The following is a 22,953-nucleotide window of genomic DNA, read 5'->3' on the forward strand; positions in this document are numbered from 1 at the left end:
TTCTTTATATGTCCTGGGCATTAATCTTTTGTCAGTTTAACGAATCCTTCGTTAGGCATGAGTATCTTACCTCTCTAGCTAAATTGTTAGACTTGGAGGTGGAGAATAGGGGCAGAGAGTCCAGAATAGTCAAACAGACGGTAAGAGTCCTTTGGGATTACAAATGCGTTTCCCTTACAGCGCTCTCCACGTTTGTCATGCAGCTGGAGGCACAGAGCACCGCCTGTAAGTGCCCTTCAGTGACAAGAAGGTTCAAGGGCCAGGGAAGGTTACAGGCTGTTACTGTTTTGCTTTGTTTTTTAGAGAACCAATCACAAAGCAGGTAAAGAATCTTTTGAGTTTTCAGATTTTGAAACTTCTAGATGAGGGCGTGGACACACCGAGGTGCGCTTGCTGCCCTCTCACCGGGGGCTGGTGCCGGGAATGTAGTTTCTTTTCGACTCAGGTGTTGCCTTGTGATTTCCCGCGCGTGCGCTGCATTTCTCCACCTTCGCGGGAAGCTCTCCCAAGTGGAGGTCAGATTCCATTGGTTTAAATCCCTCCGGGACGGGCACACTGCCAAACGCTCAGTTCCTTTACAGATTTGCCTTTGGGGCCACAGAAATGCAAGGTTCGGCCGCTGCACTAGGAATTACAGTCAGGGAGGCGGAAATGCACCGTGCACACGAGGTAGTAATGTAGCTAGAGCCACAAGCGTCGCACCCCTATCTCCCGTGCGCTGAAGGAGTCCCCGGAGAACGTGTCCTGGGGACGGGAAGTGGGGATCGGCTAAGAGTTTTAGAGGCGTCCCTGGGTGGGATGGGCTGGAGCTTGGGAGGGACCTTTTGGGAGGGTCGCCGATTGCCCCCTCCTGTTTCACAGGGACGGGGGCGGGGACCAGGACTTTGCAACCTAGTGCCTGAGGTGTTGCAGAAAGAGCAAGCACGGTAAATACGCACTCTTTGCCGCACGGCCCGCCGCAGCCCGCCGCGCCCTCTGGGCCACCCTCTACTCCAGGCGGCGGGTGCGCGCCAACACCCCAGCGCTGTGCCCCAGAGCACTGCCCCGAAGGCAGGAGGCGGGCCTGACTCGTCAAGTGCGGGGGCGCGTCACGGGCGCCCGATCCTGATTGGCCTGCCGCGGCGGTCACGGGCCGGGCGCACTGGGATTGGCGCCGCCCGAGGCCAGAGCTGGAGTAACTGGAGTCTGGGCGGCGGGTCGCAGTCCCGGAGCTCGAGGGGCTGGCGTCGGCGCTGAGCCCAAAGTCCTGGGTGGGAGCCTGGCCGGGACGCGCGCACCATGCCCTACGTGCTCATCAGCACCCAGATCCGCATGGTGAGTACCCGCCGCCCGGCGAGGTGGGATGGAGTTGGTTGGGGCCGGGGCCGGGGCCGGGCAGAGGGCGCTGCCACCGCACCTCGGCGCCTCCCTTTGGGGCAGCGCCCGCCAGTGACTGGACCCGGAAGCCGCCCGGGACACGCCCCCTGGGGCGGCGGGTTGGAGGCTGGGGAGCCGACGCAGCGCGGATCGCGGGATTCCGGGAGTTCTGGCTGGCGGCGCTTGCAGGGCCGCGAAGCGGGTGGGGTGCATGCGTCCCGGTCGGCCGAGTGAACTCGGGGCCCTTGCGACTCCTGTCCTACCTGCCCGCCCAAGGAAGCCAGGAAGCCCTGGCCTCATGTCTGCAGCACCCGCTGCCCTACACAGAGCAGCTCCGCAGGGGTTGGGGATGGGTGGGTGGGAGTGGAAATACTTTGGGGGAAAGAGGTTTGGAAAAGAAAAAGACGTGCGAAGACGCTCAAACACCTATGCCAAGTGCCTGGCCCATCCACAGCCACTAATAGCACCCTCGGGCACTTCCAGAAGGGCTTTAGGAGAGAAAGAAGGGGAGACAGGCCTTGTGGTGAGAGGTGGGGAGACCATTCTGAAGTCAGAAGTGACGCCCCTTTCTCTGGGTGCAATTTCCTCGTCCAAGACGGTGCTGGGGTTGCCCCCTTTTAACTTCAGAATGGTACGACTGGGCACCTCGTCCTCTCCCACTCCTTAGGTGCTTGGGTGATCCATCAGCGGGTGCACAGCTCCCTTAAGATGGAGATAGCAGGGGGCGGGGAGGTCTCCATGGGATAGGCGAGGTCTTGGCGGTGCCCTAGGGCAGTGGTTTGAGAACCAGTTACTTGGGCAGTTAAAATGTGCACTTCTGGGCCCCTTCCCAGACCTCCCAAAATACTCTCTAAGCCTGGGGCTTGGGAATTCTGTACTCTTCAGGGGATTTTTTTTTTTTAAATAAATGTAACAGGTTTATTGCTACATAGCATACATGTCAAAGAATGCACCAATTTGTACTGAATTGTACAGTATTTTTAAGACCATACTCAAGAGTTGTGCAGCCATCACCATAATCAATTTTAGAACATTTCCATCCCCTTGAAAAGACACCCTGTACCCGTGCCCGTATCTTAGCAGTCACTCCTCACTGCCCCTGAGCCCCCCAGTCCTAGATCACCACTAATCTACTTTCGTGTCTGGCTTCTGTCACGTCTACGTTTTCAAGGTTCATCCATATCGCAGGACGCATGGGTACTTCCTCATTCCTCTGTTTTGCCAAATAAGATCCCACTGTGTAGCTACATCCCAGTTTATCCGTTCGTCAGTCAACAAACACTTCGGCTCTTTCCCCTTTTGGGGTCTTGTGAATAATGCTGCTAGGAACACTCCTATACAAGTTTTTGTGTGGACCTGTTTCCATTTCCGTGTTCCAGGGGATTCGGATACACACAAACACGGTAGTGATGCCGGGCAGGAAGGTGCCAGTAGGCAGGCAATGACCAGCTCGGCCTGGAGGGGCTAGGGACGCCTCACTGCCCGGCCTGATCACTGAGGCTCCAGCCTTTCCCAGCTCGTGCTCAGCCCCCAGCATTCCTCAGCACCCTGTCCAGCCTTGAACTGAAAATGGCTCAGGGCCAGCAGGCAGGGGAGGAAGGACAGAGAGACCTTCCACCTCTCCCTGGCAGCCAGCCAAGCAGCCGCTGTGGCTTATCTTGCAGGAGGTGGGCCCTACCATGGTGGGCGACGAGCACTCAGATCCAGAGCTGATGCAGTATCTGGGGGCCTCAAAGAGAAGCGCCTTGGGAAACAACTTGTAAGTGGTGGCATTCCTAAGGATCTTCTCCCTGCCGGCCCCGAGACCGGTCCCTGTTTCCTTTACACAACCAAGCCCAGGGACGATGCCACTGCCCAGCCTCAGAGGCCCTGCCTGCATCATGGGGATCTGTCCTCTGTAGGGTCCGTCCTGTCTGCGGCTTTACCGCAGCCCCCAGGCTTGCTCTGAAAGCTTCCTCACTGGCCCTCCCTTCACAAGGGAACTTCAGGACAGAATCCAGCTGGGTAGAGAACTCCGTAAGTGGACTGTTCTTTGCCCTGCCCTCTCATCTCGGAGCTGGACCCCATCGAGACAAAAAGGCACAGAGAGAAAGGTTTCTCTCGAGCTGACTGAGTAAGCAAGCTAAACTCTACAAAGAGGCAGCAGGCAGCCTGGGTCCTACTTCCAGCTCGGCTGCTGCCTGGGGACTTGGCCACTTCCCCTGGCATTCTTCACACCAGCTCCATAGGCTTGAAACTCGTGAGAAGTGCTGCAAGAATGAGCCCCAGTTCAAAGAGGGGAAAGAGGAGGCAAGCTGGCCCCAGCCCCTTGGGTCAGGGTTGGAAGGCTGAAGCCAACCCCGTTCCTTTACCATGAGGCATTTGTCTCAAGATGCCCAGCTTGGGGCCTGAGCCCTTTATCTGACTGACAACCCTTCACAGTCCATCGACCCTGAAAGAGGGGACAGCAAGCGTTCTCTGTGCTAGCAAGCAGCACCCAGAGCCAACCTGCTGCTCCAGGACTATGGGACAGCCAGGGCAGCAAGAGGGGGCAGAGCCCTGGGGAAGAACCCTGGAGAGAATAGGCCATTCCTCCTGAATAGTGCAGTGACCCAGCGCACATGGGGCTGTCATTGGACTAACGTGGGTTCTGTGATCCGTATGACATTTGGAAAGCTACCCAACCCCTTCAGGATTTCTTATTTATAAAATGGGAATAATCATGGTACCTTCCTTAGGCTGTTGGGAGGAAGAAACAAGATATGCAAGCCAAGTGCTTAGCAGGGGAGGGGGCAGGGAGTGTGCACTTAGCCTGGCACCTAGAAGGCACCCAGCGAACATCAGTCACTGCCAGGATTTCTGACCAGGCCTCGTCACCAGCAGATACTAGCTGTGTGCGGGGAGTCGGCGCTGTGTGCCCCCTCACAGTCCCCTCTCCCCCTTCTCTTCACAGTTATGAGTACTTTGTCAGCGACCCTCCTCGCATCGTCCTGGACAAACTGGAACGCAGGGGCTTCCGTGTGCTGAGCATGACAGGGGTGGGCCAGACGCTGGTGTGGTGCCTGCACAAGGAGTGACCCCCTCACAATGAGGAGCACAAGAGTACCCCTTTTCTGAGCGGTTGCCATGGGCCCTGATCCTGAGCTCCCGTTCACTCACTGCCTGGCCCCTCTCCTCCCAAATTGTCATTTTCCTTAGCCCGGCACAACTGGGCAGTACATGGCCTATTCTGAAACTTGCCTCAGCCACAGGGGAGAGGGCAGGGCCCTTGCCCTGCTGCTCACAGCTGTCCCTCCAGCTTCTTGGCCTGGCTGAGAGCCCTGGAGGAGGCCATGTTCTGTGGGCAGGCTGAGGGGCCCGACAGAGCCAGGCTGTCCCTGGCCAGGAGCTGGGAGACCCTGAGGAGCATGGCCCCAGGACTGGGTGGGAGGGTCCTGCGTAGCTAGTCCAAGCCAATAAAGGCCTGTGATGAGTGGCTGCTGCTCTGCTCTGCTGGCCCACTGACTCTCACTGTGTGGAGCCCCTCCCTGGGGGTCCGCTCACTCCCGGGGAGGGAGAGCCACGCCTGGGTGGAACCCTCTCAGGCAGAGCCCAGGAACCAGGGTCACGCTTGCACCTCTACACCTACAGATACAATAGAGGTAGACTCTTGTTAAAAAAAAAAAAAAAAAAAAGGTTTATTGGTGACGTTCAAGAAGAGGGCAGGGGGTGGGTGGGCTGGAGGCGGCTACGTGGGCTGCCCCACCGCATCCTCCTGCTGCATCTGGGCGATCAGCTGCTGCCGCTCAGCCGCCTGGCGCATGCGCATCATCACGAGGCTCTCGTAGTCCCTCTCGGACAGCACTGAGCCCTGGGGGACAGAGGGGGACCGGGGGACGATGGTCAGGGCATCAGGGTGCAGCCCCACCTTCCAGACTTGGAGGACTGGGCCTAGCAGCACTACAGTCTTGAGTCAAGGAGCAAGGATGCCAGGGACTTCTCGGCGGGCTCTCCTCCCATCCACCGCAAGCAGCTATCAGCCCCCTTCCGTCACCAGTCAGCCCTGCTCCATCTCCTCGGGCTGAATCACTCCATGCGCCAGCCAGGCCCTGTCTCCCTTCATTTCCTCCCCGCCCTTTATTTGACACTCCTTCCTGCCACCCATGGCTCCTGCTTCTCCCAGGTTTCCAGCGAAGGGGCTGTCAGAGGTGCAGATATCCACTCTGCTCTGGGAGGCGGAGGCGAGAACACTGCCCCCTCCCAGCTGCGGTCTGGCTCCTGCCAGGACAAGAGAGAAGGGAGCCCTGCCCTAGACACAGCCTCAGTCAGCCCCCACACTAGAAGGAGAGAAACAAGCATGAGGCCACTCGCCTCCTAAAAATACACACCAGGGCTGCTGGAGGGCAGGGCCCGTGCCTCTTTTTATGATCTTGCCAGCACAGTGCAGGGGATTATGTTAATAATCGAAAGAATAATAAACAACCAAACCCACACGCCAGTGTTGTGAGGGGGAAAGGCAGCTCTACAGTGGAGCTCTGACCCACCAACTCCACACCCTGAGAAGGTCTGCAGTGGGAATGAAATCACTTCTTCCATCAGTATAGCTGAAGCTGTGTGAAGTGTGAAGCCCACCTGAATTGGCACAGAAGTGAGCCAGGCCAGTGGGGCCACAGAGCAGAGACAACTGCTGGGCCCTGTTCTGTGGCAGACCCAGCAAGTACACGTCACAGAATAAGCCAGGGGGAAAGTTCAGTGGTCAGTGACCTGGGTAATAGGAAGGGAGTTACTGGGGTTAAGATGCCAGACCCTGGCCAACTAGTTTGAAGTAAGGGCTGTACAGAACCAGGAAGCGTGACTCAGCCCAGATCCCCCTGCTTCTCTGACAGTTCCAGCCTCCTTGTCTGTCCCAGGCTGCGGCAGCTCTGAAGACAGTCGCCCTCCCCGCCAGGCCCACCTACCTAAGGTTGGCCCCAGGCACCGCTGACAGTTCAGGGCAGCCCCCTGTGGCCCAACCCTTTCCACAGAGCAAGGACCCCAAAGAAGGCCCAGGTGGCCCAAGGGGAAGGACTGGAGCAAAGCAGGATAGGAGGGAGCAAGACCCTGGCCCTCAACTGCTCTCTCCTGCCCTGAGGCTATGGGAGTAAATCCAGGAAGATGAGCAACGGCCAGACTGGGTGTCAGGCCAAGGGGAGAGCAGTTCTCCCTCCCCAAGGTAATGCCGCTCTGCAGAGCAGACTTCGCAGTCACCCTGGCCGGCCCTGAGCCCAAGCCATGGGAGGAGCCAGCCCTTTATAGGCATGGGGCTCCTCCCGTTAACACACCCTCTGCCTCTTCCCCCTCATACCTGCAGGCTTGGCTAATGAGGGCCTGTCACCAGGCCCCAGGACTGAGTCACCCACACTAGTGACAGGTCTCTCTTCCTTCCCCAACAACTGTTCCACATGCCTGCCTTTCAATTAATTCCCACCCTCCCCGGGCTCCTCCCTCCCGGACACTTGGGGGGCAGGAGGGGTTAGGGGATCCAGGCCCATGGGCTAGGGCTCTGGGCAGAGAGGCTGTGGGGAGAAAGGAAGCAACGTGGTGACACACAAAGCAGGGCTGCCCCCAGAGTCCTCGGGGGAAACCGAAGCTCCCCAGTGCCCTGGGGTGTTGGCCACAGCTGGCCCAATCCCGGCCCGCGGATGCTGCAATTACCTAAGCATGAAACCCGGCTTCCCACCTGCCTGAGTCACCTGAAAACAACACATCCCCACTGCCACACACTGGCACAAACAGCCAAGCCACTAATCAGCGTCCGGGAGCTGCCGCAGAGAGGCCAGCTGCAGGGGCCAGGGAGGGAGAGTGAGCTCAGGCCCACCCGCAGCCACCGCGACAGGGAAGCAGTCCGGGCCACTCGAGCACCGCGACGCCCACCTCCAGCACCCCGGTGGGGCTGCCCGCAGTCCGACTCCAGTAAGTGCTGCTTCTTCCTCTTGGGGTTTTTCCCCACTGCCTGATCAAGTAACCAGGCCACTCCTGTCCCTCTGGGAAACTCCTGTCGCCAGGAACTCCCACCCCTCTGCTCTCCTGGACAAAAGCGCCCTCTTCCCAGGACTTCTTGCCACCATCCAAGATGCTGGCCCAAAGTCTGTGCTTCTAGCCAGGGCTGTCCCCTGGCTCTTGCCAGTCACTGCTTCAGCAGGGACCTAATGTCCCTAGCTACTCTTGAACTGGGCTGCTGAGGTACCAGGCTTGTCTGCTGGCTCCCCTGGGTGCCATGGAGACCTGGCGGAAAGGCTCCTTCCGCAACGCCTCCTTCTTCAAGCGGCTGAGCCTGGGGCGGCCGAGGCGACTCCGGCGACAGGGCAGTGTGCTCAGCCAGGCAAGCACGGCTGGCGGGGATCATGAGGAGTACAGCAACCGAGAGGTCATCCGGGAGTTGCGAGGGCGGCCGGATGGCCGGCGCCTGCCTCTGTGGGGGGATGAGCAGCCCCGGGCCACCCTGCTGGCCCCACCCAAGCCTCCCCGCCTCTACCGAGAGAGCTCCAGCTGCCCCAACATCCTGGAGCCCCCACCTGCCTACACCGCTGCCTACTCGGCCACCCTGCCCTCGGCGCTCTCCCTGGCAGGCGCCCTCCACCACTACTCTGAGGACGACCTTCTGGACACTCCCCCCTTCCAGGGGACACCTGCTCCAGACCTCAGTGATCCCTTCTTCTCCTTCAAAGTGGACCTGGGAATTTCACTTCTTGAGGAAGTTCTACAGATGCTGAGGGAGCAATTTCCGAGTGAACCTAGCTTCTGAATGGGGCGCGGGTGGGCAGAGGTGGGGTAACCAGAGGAGCCGGAAGCCTGGAAGGAGGGTACAGTTGCAGATTAAGAAAAAGGTAGGGATAGGAATCCAGGATCCTGCCTGCCCTCCAGGTCCTGAACGGTCTTCCATGTCACCCTGGAGCGGAGGGACAGAAGGACAGAGGCAAGCTGGAAATGCGGTGAGGGGGCACTTGCTGGCAGGAGCCCTGAAGGCAGCTGGCTAGGCTGGGAAAGGGAGGCCACGCCTGTAACCACAGGGATGGGGCAGAGGCCAGCAGAGGGGGAGGGCAGCACAGGGCTGCGTCGGGGAGTGGAGGACAGGCAGCCCACACGGGTCGGACGGGTGCCCTGCACCAGCCCCCTCTGAAGCCACTACTGATAGACATCACAGGACAGGACTGGGCAAAAGTGGTCTGACGACGAGCTACATGTGGCTGTTCAAACTGAAATTACGCAAAATAAAAATTTAGTTCCTTGGTTGCACTGGCCACATTTCCAATGTTCAACAGCCACATGTGACGAATGGCTACCACATTGGACAGTGCGGGTTGAACATGAACATCACTGGAGAAAGCCCTAGTGGGCAGCACGGGGCTAGCACGGGTCCAGACCATGGCCTGGAGCCATGAATGCCATGGTGGGGGGAGGGGGACAAACAGGACCTGCAGCGGAGGGGAGGGGCTGGCAGAGTAGGAAGAGCGAGGCAGGCAGAGGTGCAGAGTACAACTGGGGGGGGGGGGGGAGACCAAACAAATCGTTCACCAAAAAGGGACAAGAGAGACAAGCTGCCAAAGCAGCTGCCCAGAGCACTCCCTGGTGCCCGAGGAAGGAGGCCATTGGGAATGCCAGCCAAAGGCACAGGCACAGCCTGCAAAGGGTTGCTTGGGGGAGTTCCCAGAATTATTAGTGATGGGAACCCTTGGGAAATGTAGAAGGAACAGTGGCAGATTTCCCTTTCTGCCCCAAGAGCATAGGAGAACTGGCTCAGGGGATGGACATGAAACTTGTGGCTGTTACCGTGAAGAAGCTCAGGGGGTCTCCAGAATCCTCCACCAGGACTGGGGAGCTCTGCCTTGCCTGAACCCCCTGACGATGGAGGCCTGCCACCCAGAGCCACGCCCACTGGTCAAGGCCAAAGGCTGTGCTACTGCCCCCATCTTGTGGCCTGGCCAGAAGATTTGAAACCAGAACCCAGACTGGCTGGGCCACATGGTGTGACACCTCAGGCCTCTCCAAGCCTGGCAGAGGCAGAGAGGAGGCTTCGACGCACAACGCACGCCGCCTCCATACCCAAGCCTACAGCCTTCCTCTTCCCTCCTCTGTGCGCACTTGCAGAGTTGAAAGGCTCCCCTCTGGAAAATGAATAAAGTTCTTTGTAACATGGCCTATGGCATGTCATCTGGGGCCGTGAAATGCTGGGACTTAACAGTGGGGAATGAAGTCTCTAAAGAACGGCTCCGACCAGTTCATCCTTCTCCTCCGTCCAGACGTGGGACACACTCCTAGGGAGCTGCCCGTCCTCACAGCCAGCTGAGCGGCACACAGGACAGCAGGGGCGGCGGGGCTGAGGCAAGGAGAGCGAAGCCCTGCGGCCCCCGGGGACCCTCTGCCCCATGGCGCGGGCTGTGAACACAGCAGCCTGATGCTCCCACACAGATCTGCAGGCCATTTCAGAGAAGGGCCAGCTCCAGTCCGAAGCTCTCTGTCCCACCGACGAGGGCGGGGTGAGCAGGGCCAGGTGTGTGCATGAGTGTGGCCTCTGCGCGAAACCGCTCCCACGGCGGTGAGGACTGAGAGCCGGCTCACGGCACTGAAATCCGTGCTTCACCGCACACGCCGTGTGCGCCCCGGCGGCGCCCCGTGCCCGCAGGGGAGCCAGTGTTGTTTCTGAGGAGATTCTGTCTCTTGCCAGGGGGCCCCTGCCCAGGGCAGCCACGGACGCGGCCGGGGAACCAGAGCTGGGGAGCAAGCGGCGCTCACACTGGCCGCCCCTTCCATCCCCGCGGCGCCGGTGCTTCACACCACAACCGAACAGCCCGGGGGCCCGGAAAGCCCGTCTGGGCGATGGTGGGAGCCCCAGCCGGAGACGGGGTGTGGAGGGAAAGTAAGGTCTAAGAATTCTGTGTGGCGTGGGGTCCTGGCCCTCAGAAACAGAAAGAGTCAGAACAGAACACCGGGCCTGTTGAGGTTCGCAAACCTGCCAATCTCACTCTGCTCCTGACGACCTGGATTTCGGACGAAAGGGCCCAGAGCAGAGCCCGGACAGGAAAAGGTCCCTCAAACCCTAAGCAGACCCAGCTGAGGGAGGTGTGGTTCCTTACCTGTGACAGTCCTGGGTGGTTGGGGCCCCCCACAGCCTGGGGCCGTCCCTCCAACCAGGAAATCTTCAGAGGGTTATCGACCAGGCCCACTTCATTTTGGACAGCCAGCTCCTGCCAAACACAGTACCCAGTCCTGGTCCCATGGCTCCAATCGGCCGTAAAGTGGCTCTCTCTACACCCAGAAAGAACCAGAACCAGCACTCTCATCCTCCAGGCAAAACCAAACAACCTTCACACAATGATGGGCTGAAGCTTTGACCCTCCTCCATGGGTGAGTGGGGGGTATGAGCCTTCTAACTGGGGAGCCGGGGGGGGGGGGCAAAGCATGCCTGGAGGCATATCAGCTTCCACAGGAGGGGAGAGGGGAGAGGGTGTGGAGCCAGGCAGCAAGAAACAGTCTATGCTCTCCTTCATCCCCAGAGCATTCTCCCACCCTTATCTTCACTCGCTGTGCCTCTGCTCCCAGGAATGGGGGCGGGTGGCCTCTGGGAGTGTGGATACTTAAGCTCAGAGGGCCCACAGTACTGGCTCCCTACTCTGGAATAGTGGGGCCACCATGGCCCCCCAAAGCCTCCCACAGCACTCACCGCAGCCTTGACGGTTGCAAACTCCACCACGGCAGTGCCAGCCTTCTTACTGGAGAGCACCAGGTTGAGCACCTCTCCATACTGTGAGGATAAGGGGTCCCAGTAAGCATGGCTCAGCCTTCGGGGCAAGACAAGTCTGGGTTGGCCTGAGGCCTGCCAGGGCAATTTTGGCTGGCGGATAAGGCTTTGTTGCTAAGTTCCCAGGGAGGGATCAGAGATGGGAAAGAAAGGAGATTTTTGCTAGGATGTGGGAGGATGTCAAAGGAGAGCCGGACAAATGGCTGAGGACACAGACTGCCACTGAAGGTGGGGAAGGGGATGGGGCTTCTGTGCCACCTGCCCACGTTGTCTCTCCCCACACACTCCAGATGGCAAGGGCTAGAGCTGGGCAGGGAAGGCAACACCGGGCTAGAGGATCGTGGCTGGGGAAAGCCTCTAGGCTGTCCTGTGGTTTGTGAGACAGAAAAAAAGGCTGGTAGAGATGTTAAGGGAAGTTTAGGCTCGGAGATTCAGGGTTTCGGCTGAGATGCAGATGGAGATGATGGGAAAGGGCAAGTGGCAGGGCAGACCTTCTGGAAAAGCTGTAGGAGAATATCTCTGGAGTAGCCGCCTTTTGACTCATCTTCCTTCTTGCACTTCCATTTTAGCTGAAAGGACAGCAGTGAGCGCCATCATTAAACTCTGACCTTGGCCTAAACAGTCCCAGCACCGCACCTGAGCTTTACAGTCTGGATGACACCCTCGTGGTCTCCCCGGCACTTGTCATCTAGGGAGCGCCCCCACAAAAATGTGTTCCTCTCAAAAATGGACAGGCAGGGCGGCCTGCTCACCCGAAGCCGCACTTCTGGCTCCATGAGATGCTCCCCCCTTCCAGGGCTTCTGGGGAGTGCTGCCCGGCAACCTCTGGGGCTAAGAGGGCCTTTCGGGGTGAGCTCCGAGAAGCCGGCCCGATCCCCAGGTAGCGGGAGGACGGAAGGATGTGGGTGGTGGTGCTGGCTCCCAGAGACCCAGCGTCCCCGCCAGAACCCCTTAAGCCCCTAGAGGCATCTGTTCTTGCTGACAAGAGGTAGTGTGCAGTGGCTCATGGGTCCCACAGGGGGTTTAGCTTTCGCTCACCTTTAGCTTGGGGGTTCCTCTGCCTTCAGGATTTTCTGCCTTTCCTAAAAAATTTGGGAAAATTAGCAAGGTAGAAAAGGAGGGAGCCAGGAGGTTCTCTAAAGGAGACACAACCCAGAGCTCGAAGGACCTATAAAAGGTCACTCCTTACCAAGGGCGGTATCTGGCCTGCCCTGCTGATGAGCTTGGTGGGGAAGGCAGAGGCAATCCTACCCCTACCCCGAGGAGCTGCCACCTCAGGGCCGGTCTGCCCGGCTGCCTGCTGAAGGCCGCCATTAGCACTCTGCCAACAAAGGCAGAGAGGTGCGAACACCATAGTTCCACGGAAACGAAGTATCCCAGAGCCTTTCGCCTACGGATCTGCTCCAAAATAGAGCCAGCTCTGCTTAGGACTCAGACAAACAGGGCCCGGAGATCTCAGGCAGAGTGAAAAACAAATAGGCCCCAGAGAAATGGTGGGAAGAAGGGACAGGTGGTATATGTCTGAGTCAGGTGCCCCCAGGGTTCCAAGCAGGTGGAAGCCTCCAGAGCAACTCCACCAAGCAGCCAGGTGGGTGTTCTGGGCATTTGCAGCTGCCTCAAAGGGGAGGTGGGTGGACGTGAGGGACGGTTACCTCTCAGCCTCTGCTCCCGTTCCTGGCGTATCTGCTCCTGGATCAGCCTCTGCTGTTCCTCCAGCTGCCGGGAACCCTCTTCTCGAAGGCGTTCGATCTGCAGAGCGGGGTTGGGGGGAGTGACAATTTTGTGCAGATCCAATTCCAGGTTGGCTCACCTTGTGAAGGTCCCTGGGAGGCTCCACCTGCAAGCTGGGGCTCAGCACCCTGCGGGCTGGACAGATTACCCAGATCCCACAGAAGAAGAGGGACAGGCCATGCCGTCCGCAGCCACGAAAGCCACCAAGGCCCACCCTCCTCCTTTTCCTGCAGATGGATTTAGGCTAGCACGCCCGGACGCTCACCTCCTGCTCCAGTGTCCTGGTGCTCCGGCTCTCCTCCTCCTCCTCACTGCCGTGGGCCTGGGCCTGCCGCTCTCGGGCCTCCAGGTCTGGGCACAAGAGTTGAGTGAGCCAATGTCTGGTCTAGGCAGTTTCTACACAGCCACAGCCTGACCAAAGTCTCATGCAGGATGAAACCACAGGGTGGCTCTACCCCCTCCCTCCACGCTCATGTGCTCCCCAGTTAGCCTTCGTTGAGAAAAGGCATAGCACAGATGAAGTATGGGCTCTGGCTGAGTGGCCGGGGTCTGGAAGAGTTAACTCAGCTCACGCTGACCAAGCTGGTTCTCCGGTCAGTGAACAGGGTGTGGGTGGGTGCCTATGTCAGCAGCCCAGGGCCATGGGGCAGGGATGCCGAGGGTGGAGCTGCTGGCCTGCTCCTGTGGTTTGGCACCACACCTCAACCTCGGCGCTGAGGCTTCTCCCACCACAGAGATCTAGTCCCCGCTGTCTCCCTTACCTCCCTCTCAGCTCACATTTACCAAGCCTCACTTTGGACCCGACTCTGGTGGCACCTATAGCGATGGCAGAGTCCGTGTGAGGACATCACACCATGTCCTGGAGCCCTTCCCACCTTCCAAGAGAAACCTGCTCGTGGCCCTAGGCCAGGCCAGCTGCTGTGACAAACCCTCCTCTCAGGCCTGGCACTCACGGCTTTCTTCTCTGGGCACTTTACTTACCTAGAATTACCAGGATTTTTTGTTTGTTTTTGATAACAAGATGGATGGACCAGGATGGTGTATATACATATTAAATATATGGATGTCACATAGGCAAGAAAGGGAGAAAAATCGGGTAAAGATTGCCTGGAGCAATCATTGCCGTGATGAAAATGTTCTCAAACTGATTTACGGTCACAGTTGCACCATTTGGGATATTTACTCAAAATCATTGAATTATACACTTGAAATGGGTAGATGTTATGATATTCAAAATACACCATAATAAAGCTGTTTGAAAAAAAAGAAAAAGAATGCCTGGACCTATGTGGATTCTTCTGGGCGCACTCCACAGAGTGAAAGCTCTGTGCAGAAGCGAGGCTGGGCTGCACCCAAAGATCCAGGACGGCACGGTGAACAAGGACACAGACTTACGCACACCGCGTGGGTTTAAGTCCCAGCTCCAGCAAGTTCTTATCCTTTTGGTGCCTTAGCTTCTTTATCTATAAAAAATGGGTTTAGTAATACCCACCTCCTTGGATAGTTGTGATAATTAAAGGAGGCTGTGAAGCATCTGTCACTAGCTGGTAGTGAATCTAGTCACTGTTCCTAAGAGTGTCCTCAGGACCCACCCCTGACCGCAGGGCTCTGCCCAGAGCTGGAGCCGAAAAGCTCTGAGGTGCTAGAATTACAGCTCCAGGAAGAAAGGTGAGGGGCTGCATGAAAATGGCCCAGGGAAACCACAGGCCACTCAGCACCACAGTGTCACCTACCAAGCTTCACTTTCTTCCTTCTCTCATCAAGTTTCTGGGTCCTCTCTGCTGCCTGCTTCTTGGCTTTCCTGACCTTGTCATATGCAGCCTGGCAGGAGAAAGGAACACCGAGGAGCAGTCAGCTCGAGGACAAGCCAGAGCGTAGCCATGTAGCCCGAGAGCCGTCAGGAGGCAGCCTGGCGACCAGGCCTCTAGGCTGGGGCAGCAAAGACTATGCTGCAGGGCAGAGCATAGGGGACTGAGGCCGAGGTGCCACACGGGTCTCTAACCACGGGGACAATTCAGATAGAGGAGGATGAGCTTACCCTGGCTGCAGCATCAGTCAGTACCTCCAAGGCCTGAGAAAGCTGGTGGAAAAGCTCAGCTAAAAATACAGATCAAAAAAGAAAGAGGAGAGAATGAAGTCAGGCTGATGTTCCCTCAGAAAAGCACCTTAAAGAAGCCACAGGCTGGCAGGAAGGCCGACATCAGCAGATGATGGACCAGCGAAGGAAGGGGGCTGTACAGGCAACTGACCAGGCACCCCTCGCATGCAAAGTGCAGGCTTGGAGCTGCGCACCCGAAGCCGGGCTGCCTGTGCCTGCCTGCACTCCGGAGCAGAGACGGGCAAGATACCCTGTCTGCGTGAGCAGGTCTCACCTTCCCACACCTAGGAGAGACTCACCTGCTCTGGGATTATCCGGATTTTTGTCTGGGTGGCAGGACAGGGCCTTCTGCCTATATGCCTTCTTCACCTGGAAGAGCCAGAAGATGTGGGTACTCACTCTCTCACCCCAGGACAGACAGGAAAATCTCACTAAAGTGATAAGGGAATCCAGGGAGCGCTCCCCGCGCTAAAAGAAAGGCTGCTGGCTCCCACACGGGAACAGTCACTCACACTCTGAGATTTGCAGCGGAGGAGGCAAAAGCCGTGGAGGGAGCTGACTGCTGTCCTGCAGCAGAGAAGCTGGGCCTACTTCCTGCTCAGCACCAGTCTCACCACAGAAGGACTCCTGGCAGGGGCAGGTTTCTTTACAGCCACCTGCAAATAGGCACTCACATGCTCCTGGTGGGCATGTAAACTGGGGCACCCTTTCTGGAAGAAAATTGAGCCATACAGGTTTTAAAATGTATTTGCCCTCCGATCACTCCTAGCGATTTGGACTTGTAGAAGTATCTCAAAGCAAACATACAAAGATGTCCATGGCACCGGTGTTTATTTTTTTAAAGTTTTTTTTTTTTTTTTTTTTTTTAAGTAGGCTCCCACCCAGCGTGGAGACCAATGTGGGGCTTGAACTCATAACCCTGAGATCAAGACCTGGGCTGAAAAGTCAGACACTTAACCAACTGAGCCACCCAGGCACCCCTAAAAATTTTTATTTTTAAGTAATCTCTACACCCAGCATGATGGTCAAACCTACAACCACGAGATCAAGAGTCATATACTCCACTGACTGTGCCAGCCAGGCGCCCCTGCAGCAATGTTTATATGAGCACCCACTGGAACCAACCAAAATCTCCACCAACAGAGAGACCCAATAAAAATACTATGATATGGGATGCCTGAGTGGCTCAGTTGGTTAAGCATCTGCCTTCAGCTCACATCATGATCCCAGGGTCCTGGGATCGAGTCCCGCATCAGGATCCCTGCTCAGTGGGGAGCCCGCTTCTCCCTCTGCCTGATGCTCCCCTGCTTGTGCGCGCTCTCTCTCTTTCTCTCTCTAGCAAATAAATAAATAAATAAAATCTTTTAAAAAAATACTATGATAGACAGAAGTCTATATGTGCCCACTAGAAAAATCTTCCAAGTCCTCATCTCAAGCAAAAAAAAAAAAAAATTAACTCTGTATGATGACTGATATTAACTAGATACTTTGTGGTGATGGTTTTGAATATATATAAATACCAAATCATTATGTCATATCCCTGAAACTAATACAATATTATATGTCAATTATACCTCAAAAAAAAAAATCTTCAAGGCACAGTGCATGAAAAAAAAAAAAACAAGACTTAAAACAGTATATATGATATCACTTTGGAATTTAAAATAAATAAAAGAACTATAAATAGAGATACTCGGGCATGTGCATAGCCTTTGGTTTATTATTATTTTTTTAAGATTTATTTATTTATTTGAGAGAGAGGGCAGGGGAGAGGGGCAGAGGGAAAGAGAAATCAAGCAGATTCCCCACTGAGCGTGGAGCCAGATGCAGAGCTCGATCTCACGACCCTGAGATCAGACCTGAGCCGAAACCAAGAGTCAGATGCTTAATCAATTACACCACCCAGGTGCCCTGTTTTTTTTTTTATAAGAAATTTATGAGAAAAAAAGTTTCTTATCATAAGAAACCTAACAGTGGTTTCCTTTGGAGAGAGGCTGAAGATGGAGGGGAGGGAAACATTTACTTCTTATTTAAAAAAATTTTTTTGCCTCATCGGGCTCCCTGCTCATCGAGGAGCTTGCTTCTCCCTCTCTCTCTGCCACTCCCCTTGCTTGTGCTCTCTCGCTCTCTGTCAAATAAATAAATAAAATCTTAAAAAAATAATAATAATAAAAAGTATTTTTTAAAGTAATCTCTACACCCAACACTGGGCTTGAACTTACAACCCCGAGATCAAGAGTCACATGCTCCACCAACTAAGCCAGCCAGGCGCCCCCATTTACTTCTATTTTATACTTTTCCGTAGCTCAAATTTTCAAACCTTAAACAGGTCTTATTTTATTATCATTTTTATTGTCAACAGGGGTTATCTTGGTGGGGAGGTTACAGTCCATCTTTAGTTCTTATCTTTTATCTCTGAATTAAAAAGAAAAAAGGTATTATTTCTTATGTTAGTAAAAATAAACAAACATAGCCACCAAAATTCTCTATCATCTATTGCCCACTCAGCTGTTTTAAAGACAAGGCAGAGCACAAAATCCCAGATTCTGCCTCTGGTTCCTGAGGCCTTGCCCTCACTTCGGCCTGCACACCTTACCTGCCACTCAAACCTCCTGCGAGGAGGAGCCTCTGGACACAGAACTTCCTCAAGTAGGTAGGCCAACTGGCTTTCTAGGCTTCTCAAAGGAAACCAATACATACTTCTACCCGAAGTTGCTAAGTAAGGCCCTTCAGAAGCAAGCAGCCAGTACCACTAAGGGAGGTGCCTCACTCCACTACCACCTCCAAGGCCAAGGAGCGCGGGCAGCCACCTAGCCCAGAACCTCCGGGATGTGCTGCCACCTGCTGGGCTGCGGCGGGCACTACACCTTCACAAGCCTGGGCGACCACGCCCATCAGGCTCTCCGGGCATTCCTGGCTCAGCCCAAAAGACAGATTCCACTGCCAGGACAGGCCTTGAGCAGCCAGGGTGTAGAAGTGCCTTCTACACTCCCACCTTCCAATCACCCACCTGTGCTCACCTGGCCCACCTTCTTGCCTCCCCAACCCAATCTAGCTTTTCACCATTAAAAAATAACATCCAGGGGCGCCTGGGTGGCACAGCGGTTAAGCGTCTGCCTTCGGCTCAGGGCGTGATCCCGGCGTTACGAGATCGAGCCCCACATCAGGCTCTTCTGCTATGAGCCTGCTTCTTCCTCTCCCACTCCCCCTGCTTGTGTTCCCTCTCTCGCTGGCTGTCTCTATCTCTGTTGAATAAATAAATAAAATATTTAAAAAAATAAAAAAATAAAAAAATAAAAAATAACATCCAGCTCTGGTTTCACTATTAAAAAATTAATAATAAAAAGGTGATCGTTTTATATACAGTTCATATCTGAAACATCATCTTTACTCTTTCAGCCCCTTATCATTCATCTTTTCTCCTTCTTTCTTTTGCCTCCTCCATTGTGCCCCTGGCTTCATTTATTTTTCATTTAAAACTAAGCCTTTATTATATATACTTTATATATTAGGGTCCATCATTTGTTGTTTTTCTTCTTCAATAAGTAAAACAATACTAATGTTCTTTCCCCAGTTCCTCAACCCTCTCTTCAAGGTTCGAGTGTTAACTGGATGATGGGAAGTCTTTTATTTTATTTAAGATTTTATTTATTTATTCGACAGAGATAGAGACAGCCAGCGAGAGAGAGGGAACACAAGCAGGGGGAGTGGGAGAGGAAGAAGCAGGATCATAGCAGAAGAGCCTGATGTGGGGCTCGATCCCAGATCGCCGGGATCATGCCCTGAGCCGAAGGCAGACGCCCAACCGCTGTGCCACCCAGGCGCCCCTTGTGGGAAGTCTTTTAAACCTTCCTCCTTGATCATGCCAGAAAACAGGGCTCTTTTCAGTTTTGCTTCGGCCTCTCTCCCACTCCTCTCTCTCTGAGACGGGTGAAAGGAAGAGGCAGGGAGAAGACGGTGTCTGTCACCGGAACGTGAAAGCTGCCTGCCCTCAGAATGGACTTCTTCAGGACCAGGATGAGGGCTGCGGCCTACTGATTTTGGGGCATTTTGTGGAAGACAGTTTCTTTTGTATCATGGGGCTATTTAAAAGTATTGTATGTCTCATGAAAGAGACAGTAAAAGGGAGAAAGGAGGCAAGAAGGACCAGTAAAAAAGCAAGATAGAAGGAGCATGGGGGGGAGGGTACCTGGCTGGCTCAGTTGGTTAAGCACCTGCCTTTGGCTCAGGTCAGGATTGAGATCGAGTCCCGCATCTGGCTCCTTGCTCAGCGGGGAGCCTGCTACTCCCTCTGCCTGCCGCTCCCCGGCTTGTGCTCTCTCTTGCTATTTCTCTCGGACAAACAAACAAATAAAATCTTTAAAAAAAAAAAAAAGGGAGCATGGAGTAGCACATTCTTCCCTTTTCTTTTCTTTTTTTTTTTTTTGAGGGAGTGCTTTATGGACTTTATTCTAAAGGAATGATATTAAGTACTGTTATGTGTTTTATAATTCATTTTGGATGTTTTGTATCAGAAAGCTGGTTTTAGTTTTTGTTTTTGTTTTGTTTTGCCACACAGACCTTAGAGTCCAGGTGCTTGTGGGACCTGAGTTGTGCTTAAGTATTTATTTAAAAAAGAGTCACGTCTACATTTGTACTTAAGCACTATTCTCTTGTGCACAGCTGAATATTTGCAATTACGCTTCACGTTGGACATTCTGCTGCAAAACCATAAAAGAGGGGACACAGAAACAACCAAAAAAAAAAAAAGAAAACTGTTTTTGTTTTACTTAAATAGGGAAATGAATTGTTCAAACTGAAAAAAATTAATTATGTAATAAGAATGGGAAATTAATCTATATATATCAATTTGCTTATCAATTCTCTTTCTAGAATGTGTTCCTCTGACAAATGTCTATAACAGTCTCATCAGATTTTTCTGAAGCAACAGTATAACTAGACCTAGGTTACCTCCATCTGCATGGACCCCATCTTACCCCTGCCCTTCCAGCTCCATACTCCCCAAATTTGCAACTGAATACAACTGCTGTAATCAAATTTATGTAACCTGGACCCCCCACTCCCTCAAGGCCTGGCCTGGACCTCAATTGCCAAACCATCCTTTAAAGGTTATAGGGGCTGATCATTCTGTATTTCAAGATCTTATCAGAAAAAAATTACCAGTCTCATGCACTGGCTGGTTATTAGCAAGAAGAGAGTAACGCCAGAAAGTCAAGGTCAGGATGGTATTCATCCCTAAGGAGAGGTACCTAAGGGTAGGAGGAGAGCTCTCTGAGAGCGCTTCAGTACAGCACTGAATATACCCCACCTCCTGGGTCCACTGATGGAATATCTAGGAATAAAGAGGCTGAACTGAAGTTGGAGATATAGAAAAAAATCAGATATTTCCCTGACACTGAAGAGGAAGGACACTGTTTAGCAAGAAAGATGGCCGTGAAAACAGTGAACTACATGATTGTGTGTGATGCCATAAGAGTGGTCTATGAAAATGAAAACCCAGAAATAAATCCACAATTACATGGTCAATTAATCTTTGACAAAGGAGGAATAAATAAACAATGGGGAAAAAGACAGTCTCTTCAACAAATGGACACATGTAAAAGAATGAAACTGGAGCACTTTGATTCACCATACCCCCAAAACTCAAAATGGATTAAAGACCTAAATGTGAGACTTGAAACCATAAAAATACTTGAAGAGAGCACAGGCAATAATCTCTCTGACACCAGCCGTAGCAACATTTTTCTAGATGTGTCTCCTGAGGTAAGGGAAATAAAAGCAAAAATAAACTATTGTGACTACATCAAAATACAAAGCTTCAGGGGCGCCTGGGAGGCTCAGTCAGTTAAGCTACTGCCTTCGGCTCGGGTCATGATCCCGGGGTCCTGAGGTCGAGTCCCGCATCAGGCTCCCTGCTTAGCAGGGAGCCTGCTTTTTCCTCTCCCTCTGCCTGCCGTTCTGCCTACTTCTGCTCTCTCTCTCTCTCTCTCTGTCAAATAAATAAATAAAATCTTTAAAAAAAAAATACAAAGCTTCTTCACCGTAAAGGAAACAACAAAACTAAAAGACAACCTACTGAATAGGAGAAGATATTTGCAAATGACATATCCAATCAAAGGTTAGTATCCAAAATACTAAAGAACTTACAGAATCAACACCCAAAAAACAAATAATTCAATTGAAAAATGGGCAGAAGACACGAACAGACATTTCTCCAAAGAAGACAGACAGATGGCCAACAGACACATGAAAAGATGCGCAACATCATCATCAGGGAAATCAAAACTATAATGAGATATCACCTCACACCTGTCAGAATGGCTAAAATCAAAAACACAAGAAACAGGGATGCTTGGCTGGCTCAATCCATGGAGCATGTAACTCCTTTATTTTTTTTTAAAGCTTCTATTTATTTGAGAGAGACAGAGTATGTGTGTGTGAGAGAGAGAGAGCATGAGGAGGGGATAGGGGCAGAGGGAGAAGCAGACTCCCTCTGAAGCAGAGTGGGGAGCCTGATCCGGAACTCGATCCCAGGACCCCAGGATCCTGACCTGAGCCAAAGGCAGACACTTAACTAACTGAGCCACCCAGGGGCCCAGGCATGCAACTCTTGACGTCAGGGTCATGAGTTCAAGCCCCATTGGGCACAGAGCTCACTTAAAACAAACAAACAAACAAAAAAAACAAAACCTCAAGAAACAACAAGTGTTGGACAATGATGCGGTTAAAAAGGAACCCTCATGCACTGTTGGTGGGAATACAAATTCCCACTGGAGGTTCCTCAAAAAATTAAAAGTAGAACTACCCTAGATCTAGGTATCTCACCACTGGGTATTTACCCCCAAAATACAAAAGTACTAATTCAAAGGGATACATGCACCCCAATGTTTACTGAAGCATTATTTACAATAGCCAAACTATGGAAGCAGCCCAAGTGCCCACTGACTGATGAATGGATAAAGTAGATGTCACACACACACACACACACACACACACACACACACACACACACTGGAATATTATTCAGCCATCAAAAAGACTGGAATTTTGCCATTTGTAACAATGTGGCTAGATCTCACTCATATGTGGAATTTAAGAAATAAAACAAACAAGCAAAGAAAAAAACAAGCAAAAGGAAAAAAAAAGAGAGACAAACCAAGAAACAGACTCTCTCTCTTTTTTTTTTAAGATTTTGTTTATTTATTTATTTGACAGAGAGAGAGAGACAGCCAGCGAGAGAGGGAACACAAGCAGGGGGAGTGGGAGAGGAAGCAGCAGCTGAGCAGGGAGCCCAATGCGGGGCTCGATCTCAGGACCCTGGGATCACGCCCTGAGCCGAAGGCAGATGCTTAACGACTGAGCCACCCAGGCGCCCCAAGAAACAGACTCTTAACTATAGAGAACAAAATGATGGTTACCAGAGAGTAGGTGAGTTGGCGGGGGGAATAGGGGATGGGGATTAAAAAGTACACTTATCATGATGAAATAAAATATAACAAATAAAATGAAATAATTTTAAAAAATAATGGAAACACAGAGAAGGAAGTAATTAATTTTAGCGCTGCTGGCTTCTCAGAGGGGCAATATTTGAGCTGGGTCTGAAAGGTGAGTAGCTCTGTCAGCAGAGAGCTGGAAAGGACATTCAAGACAGAGGGTGTAAAAGAGCCTGACTTCTCTTAGAGCCCCAGACCAGCTTAGAAGAGATACGTAAGAGTTTTGTTTTAGGGGCGCCTGGCTGGCTCAGTCAGTACAGCAAGAGCCTCTTGATCTCGGGGTTGTGAGTTTGAGCTCCATGTTAGGTGTGGAGACTACTTAAAAATAAAATCTTAAAAAAAAAAAGCAGCTAAAAAAAAGTTTTGCTTTAATGAGGGAAAGGTACTGAGAACAGAAAAGGACATGGAAAAAGAGGGACATGGTTACCTGGCTGGCTCAGTCAGTGAAGGGTGCAACTCTTGATCTCTGGGTTGTGGGTTCAAGACCCACGCTGGGTGTAGAGATTGCTTAAAAATAAATTTTTTTAAAAGATTTTATA

General features: G+C 53.0%; 3 protein-coding genes across 5 annotated transcripts in view; 2 read left to right on the top strand and 1 right to left on the bottom strand.

Moving 5' to 3' along the window:
- Nucleotides 1-22,953, bottom strand: part of DNAJC17 (DnaJ heat shock protein family (Hsp40) member C17) — a 45,851-nt gene that overhangs the window by 3,951 nt on the left and 18,947 nt on the right. Inside the window, exons 2-11 of one of the 3 annotated variants that reach the window (XR_015723164.1) lie at nucleotides 15,221-15,290; nucleotides 14,862-14,920; nucleotides 14,557-14,644; nucleotides 13,089-13,174; nucleotides 12,745-12,841; nucleotides 12,131-12,174; nucleotides 11,584-11,661; nucleotides 11,015-11,095; nucleotides 10,428-10,599; nucleotides 5,035-5,185 (exon numbers count right to left, since the gene is read on the bottom strand). Coding sequence is in view for 1 of the 3 variants with exons in the window: in XM_045770873.2 (XP_045626829.1) it covers nucleotides 5,063-5,185; nucleotides 10,428-10,538; nucleotides 11,015-11,095; nucleotides 11,584-11,661; nucleotides 12,131-12,174; nucleotides 12,745-12,841; nucleotides 13,089-13,174; nucleotides 14,557-14,644; nucleotides 14,862-14,920; nucleotides 15,221-15,290 (837 nt within the window). In the remaining 2 variants the exon portion in view is untranslated. Of the gene's footprint in view, nucleotides 1-5,034; nucleotides 5,186-10,427; nucleotides 10,600-11,014; nucleotides 11,096-11,583; nucleotides 11,662-12,130; nucleotides 12,175-12,744; nucleotides 12,842-13,088; nucleotides 13,175-14,556; nucleotides 14,645-14,861; nucleotides 14,921-15,220; nucleotides 15,291-22,953 lie in introns of those variants that run through there. The other 2 variants (XM_045770873.2, XR_015723163.1) reach the window with 2 other exon arrangements.
- GCHFR (GTP cyclohydrolase I feedback regulator) lies at nucleotides 1,137-4,823 on the top strand. Its single transcript, XM_045770940.2, has 3 exons — nucleotides 1,137-1,314; nucleotides 3,021-3,115; nucleotides 4,289-4,823. Exons 1-3 carry the CDS (start codon nucleotides 1,279-1,281, stop codon nucleotides 4,410-4,412), a joined length of 255 nt encoding a protein of 84 aa, XP_045626896.1. The 5' UTR covers nucleotides 1,137-1,278; the 3' UTR covers nucleotides 4,413-4,823.
- C36H15orf62 (chromosome 36 C15orf62 homolog) lies at nucleotides 5,182-9,006 on the top strand. Its single transcript, XM_045770907.2, has one exon. The coding sequence runs from the start codon at nucleotides 7,571-7,573 to the stop codon at nucleotides 8,096-8,098; it is 528 nt and encodes a 175-aa protein (XP_045626863.1). The 5' UTR covers nucleotides 5,182-7,570; the 3' UTR covers nucleotides 8,099-9,006.

The sequence above is a fragment of the Ursus americanus genome, chromosome 36 (genome assembly GCF_024610735.1).
Source record: "Ursus americanus isolate L20-20 chromosome 36, mUrsAme1.1.p, whole genome shotgun sequence".
Taxonomy (NCBI): Eukaryota; Metazoa; Chordata; class Mammalia; order Carnivora; family Ursidae; genus Ursus; species Ursus americanus.

Coding starts and splice junctions, on each gene's coding strand:
- C36H15orf62 (XM_045770907.2), top strand. CDS start 7,571: ATGGAGACCTGGCGGAAAGGCTCCTTCCGCAACGCCTCCTTCTTCAAG.
- GCHFR (XM_045770940.2), top strand. CDS start 1,279: ATGCCCTACGTGCTCATCAGCACCCAGATCCGCATG. Junction 1,315..3,020: donor TCAGCACCCAGATCCGCATG/GTGAGTACCCGC, acceptor CTTATCTTGCAG/GAGGTGGGCCCTACCATGGT. Junction 3,116..4,288: donor AGCGCCTTGGGAAACAACTT/GTAAGTGGTGGC, acceptor TTCTCTTCACAG/TTATGAGTACTTTGTCAGCG.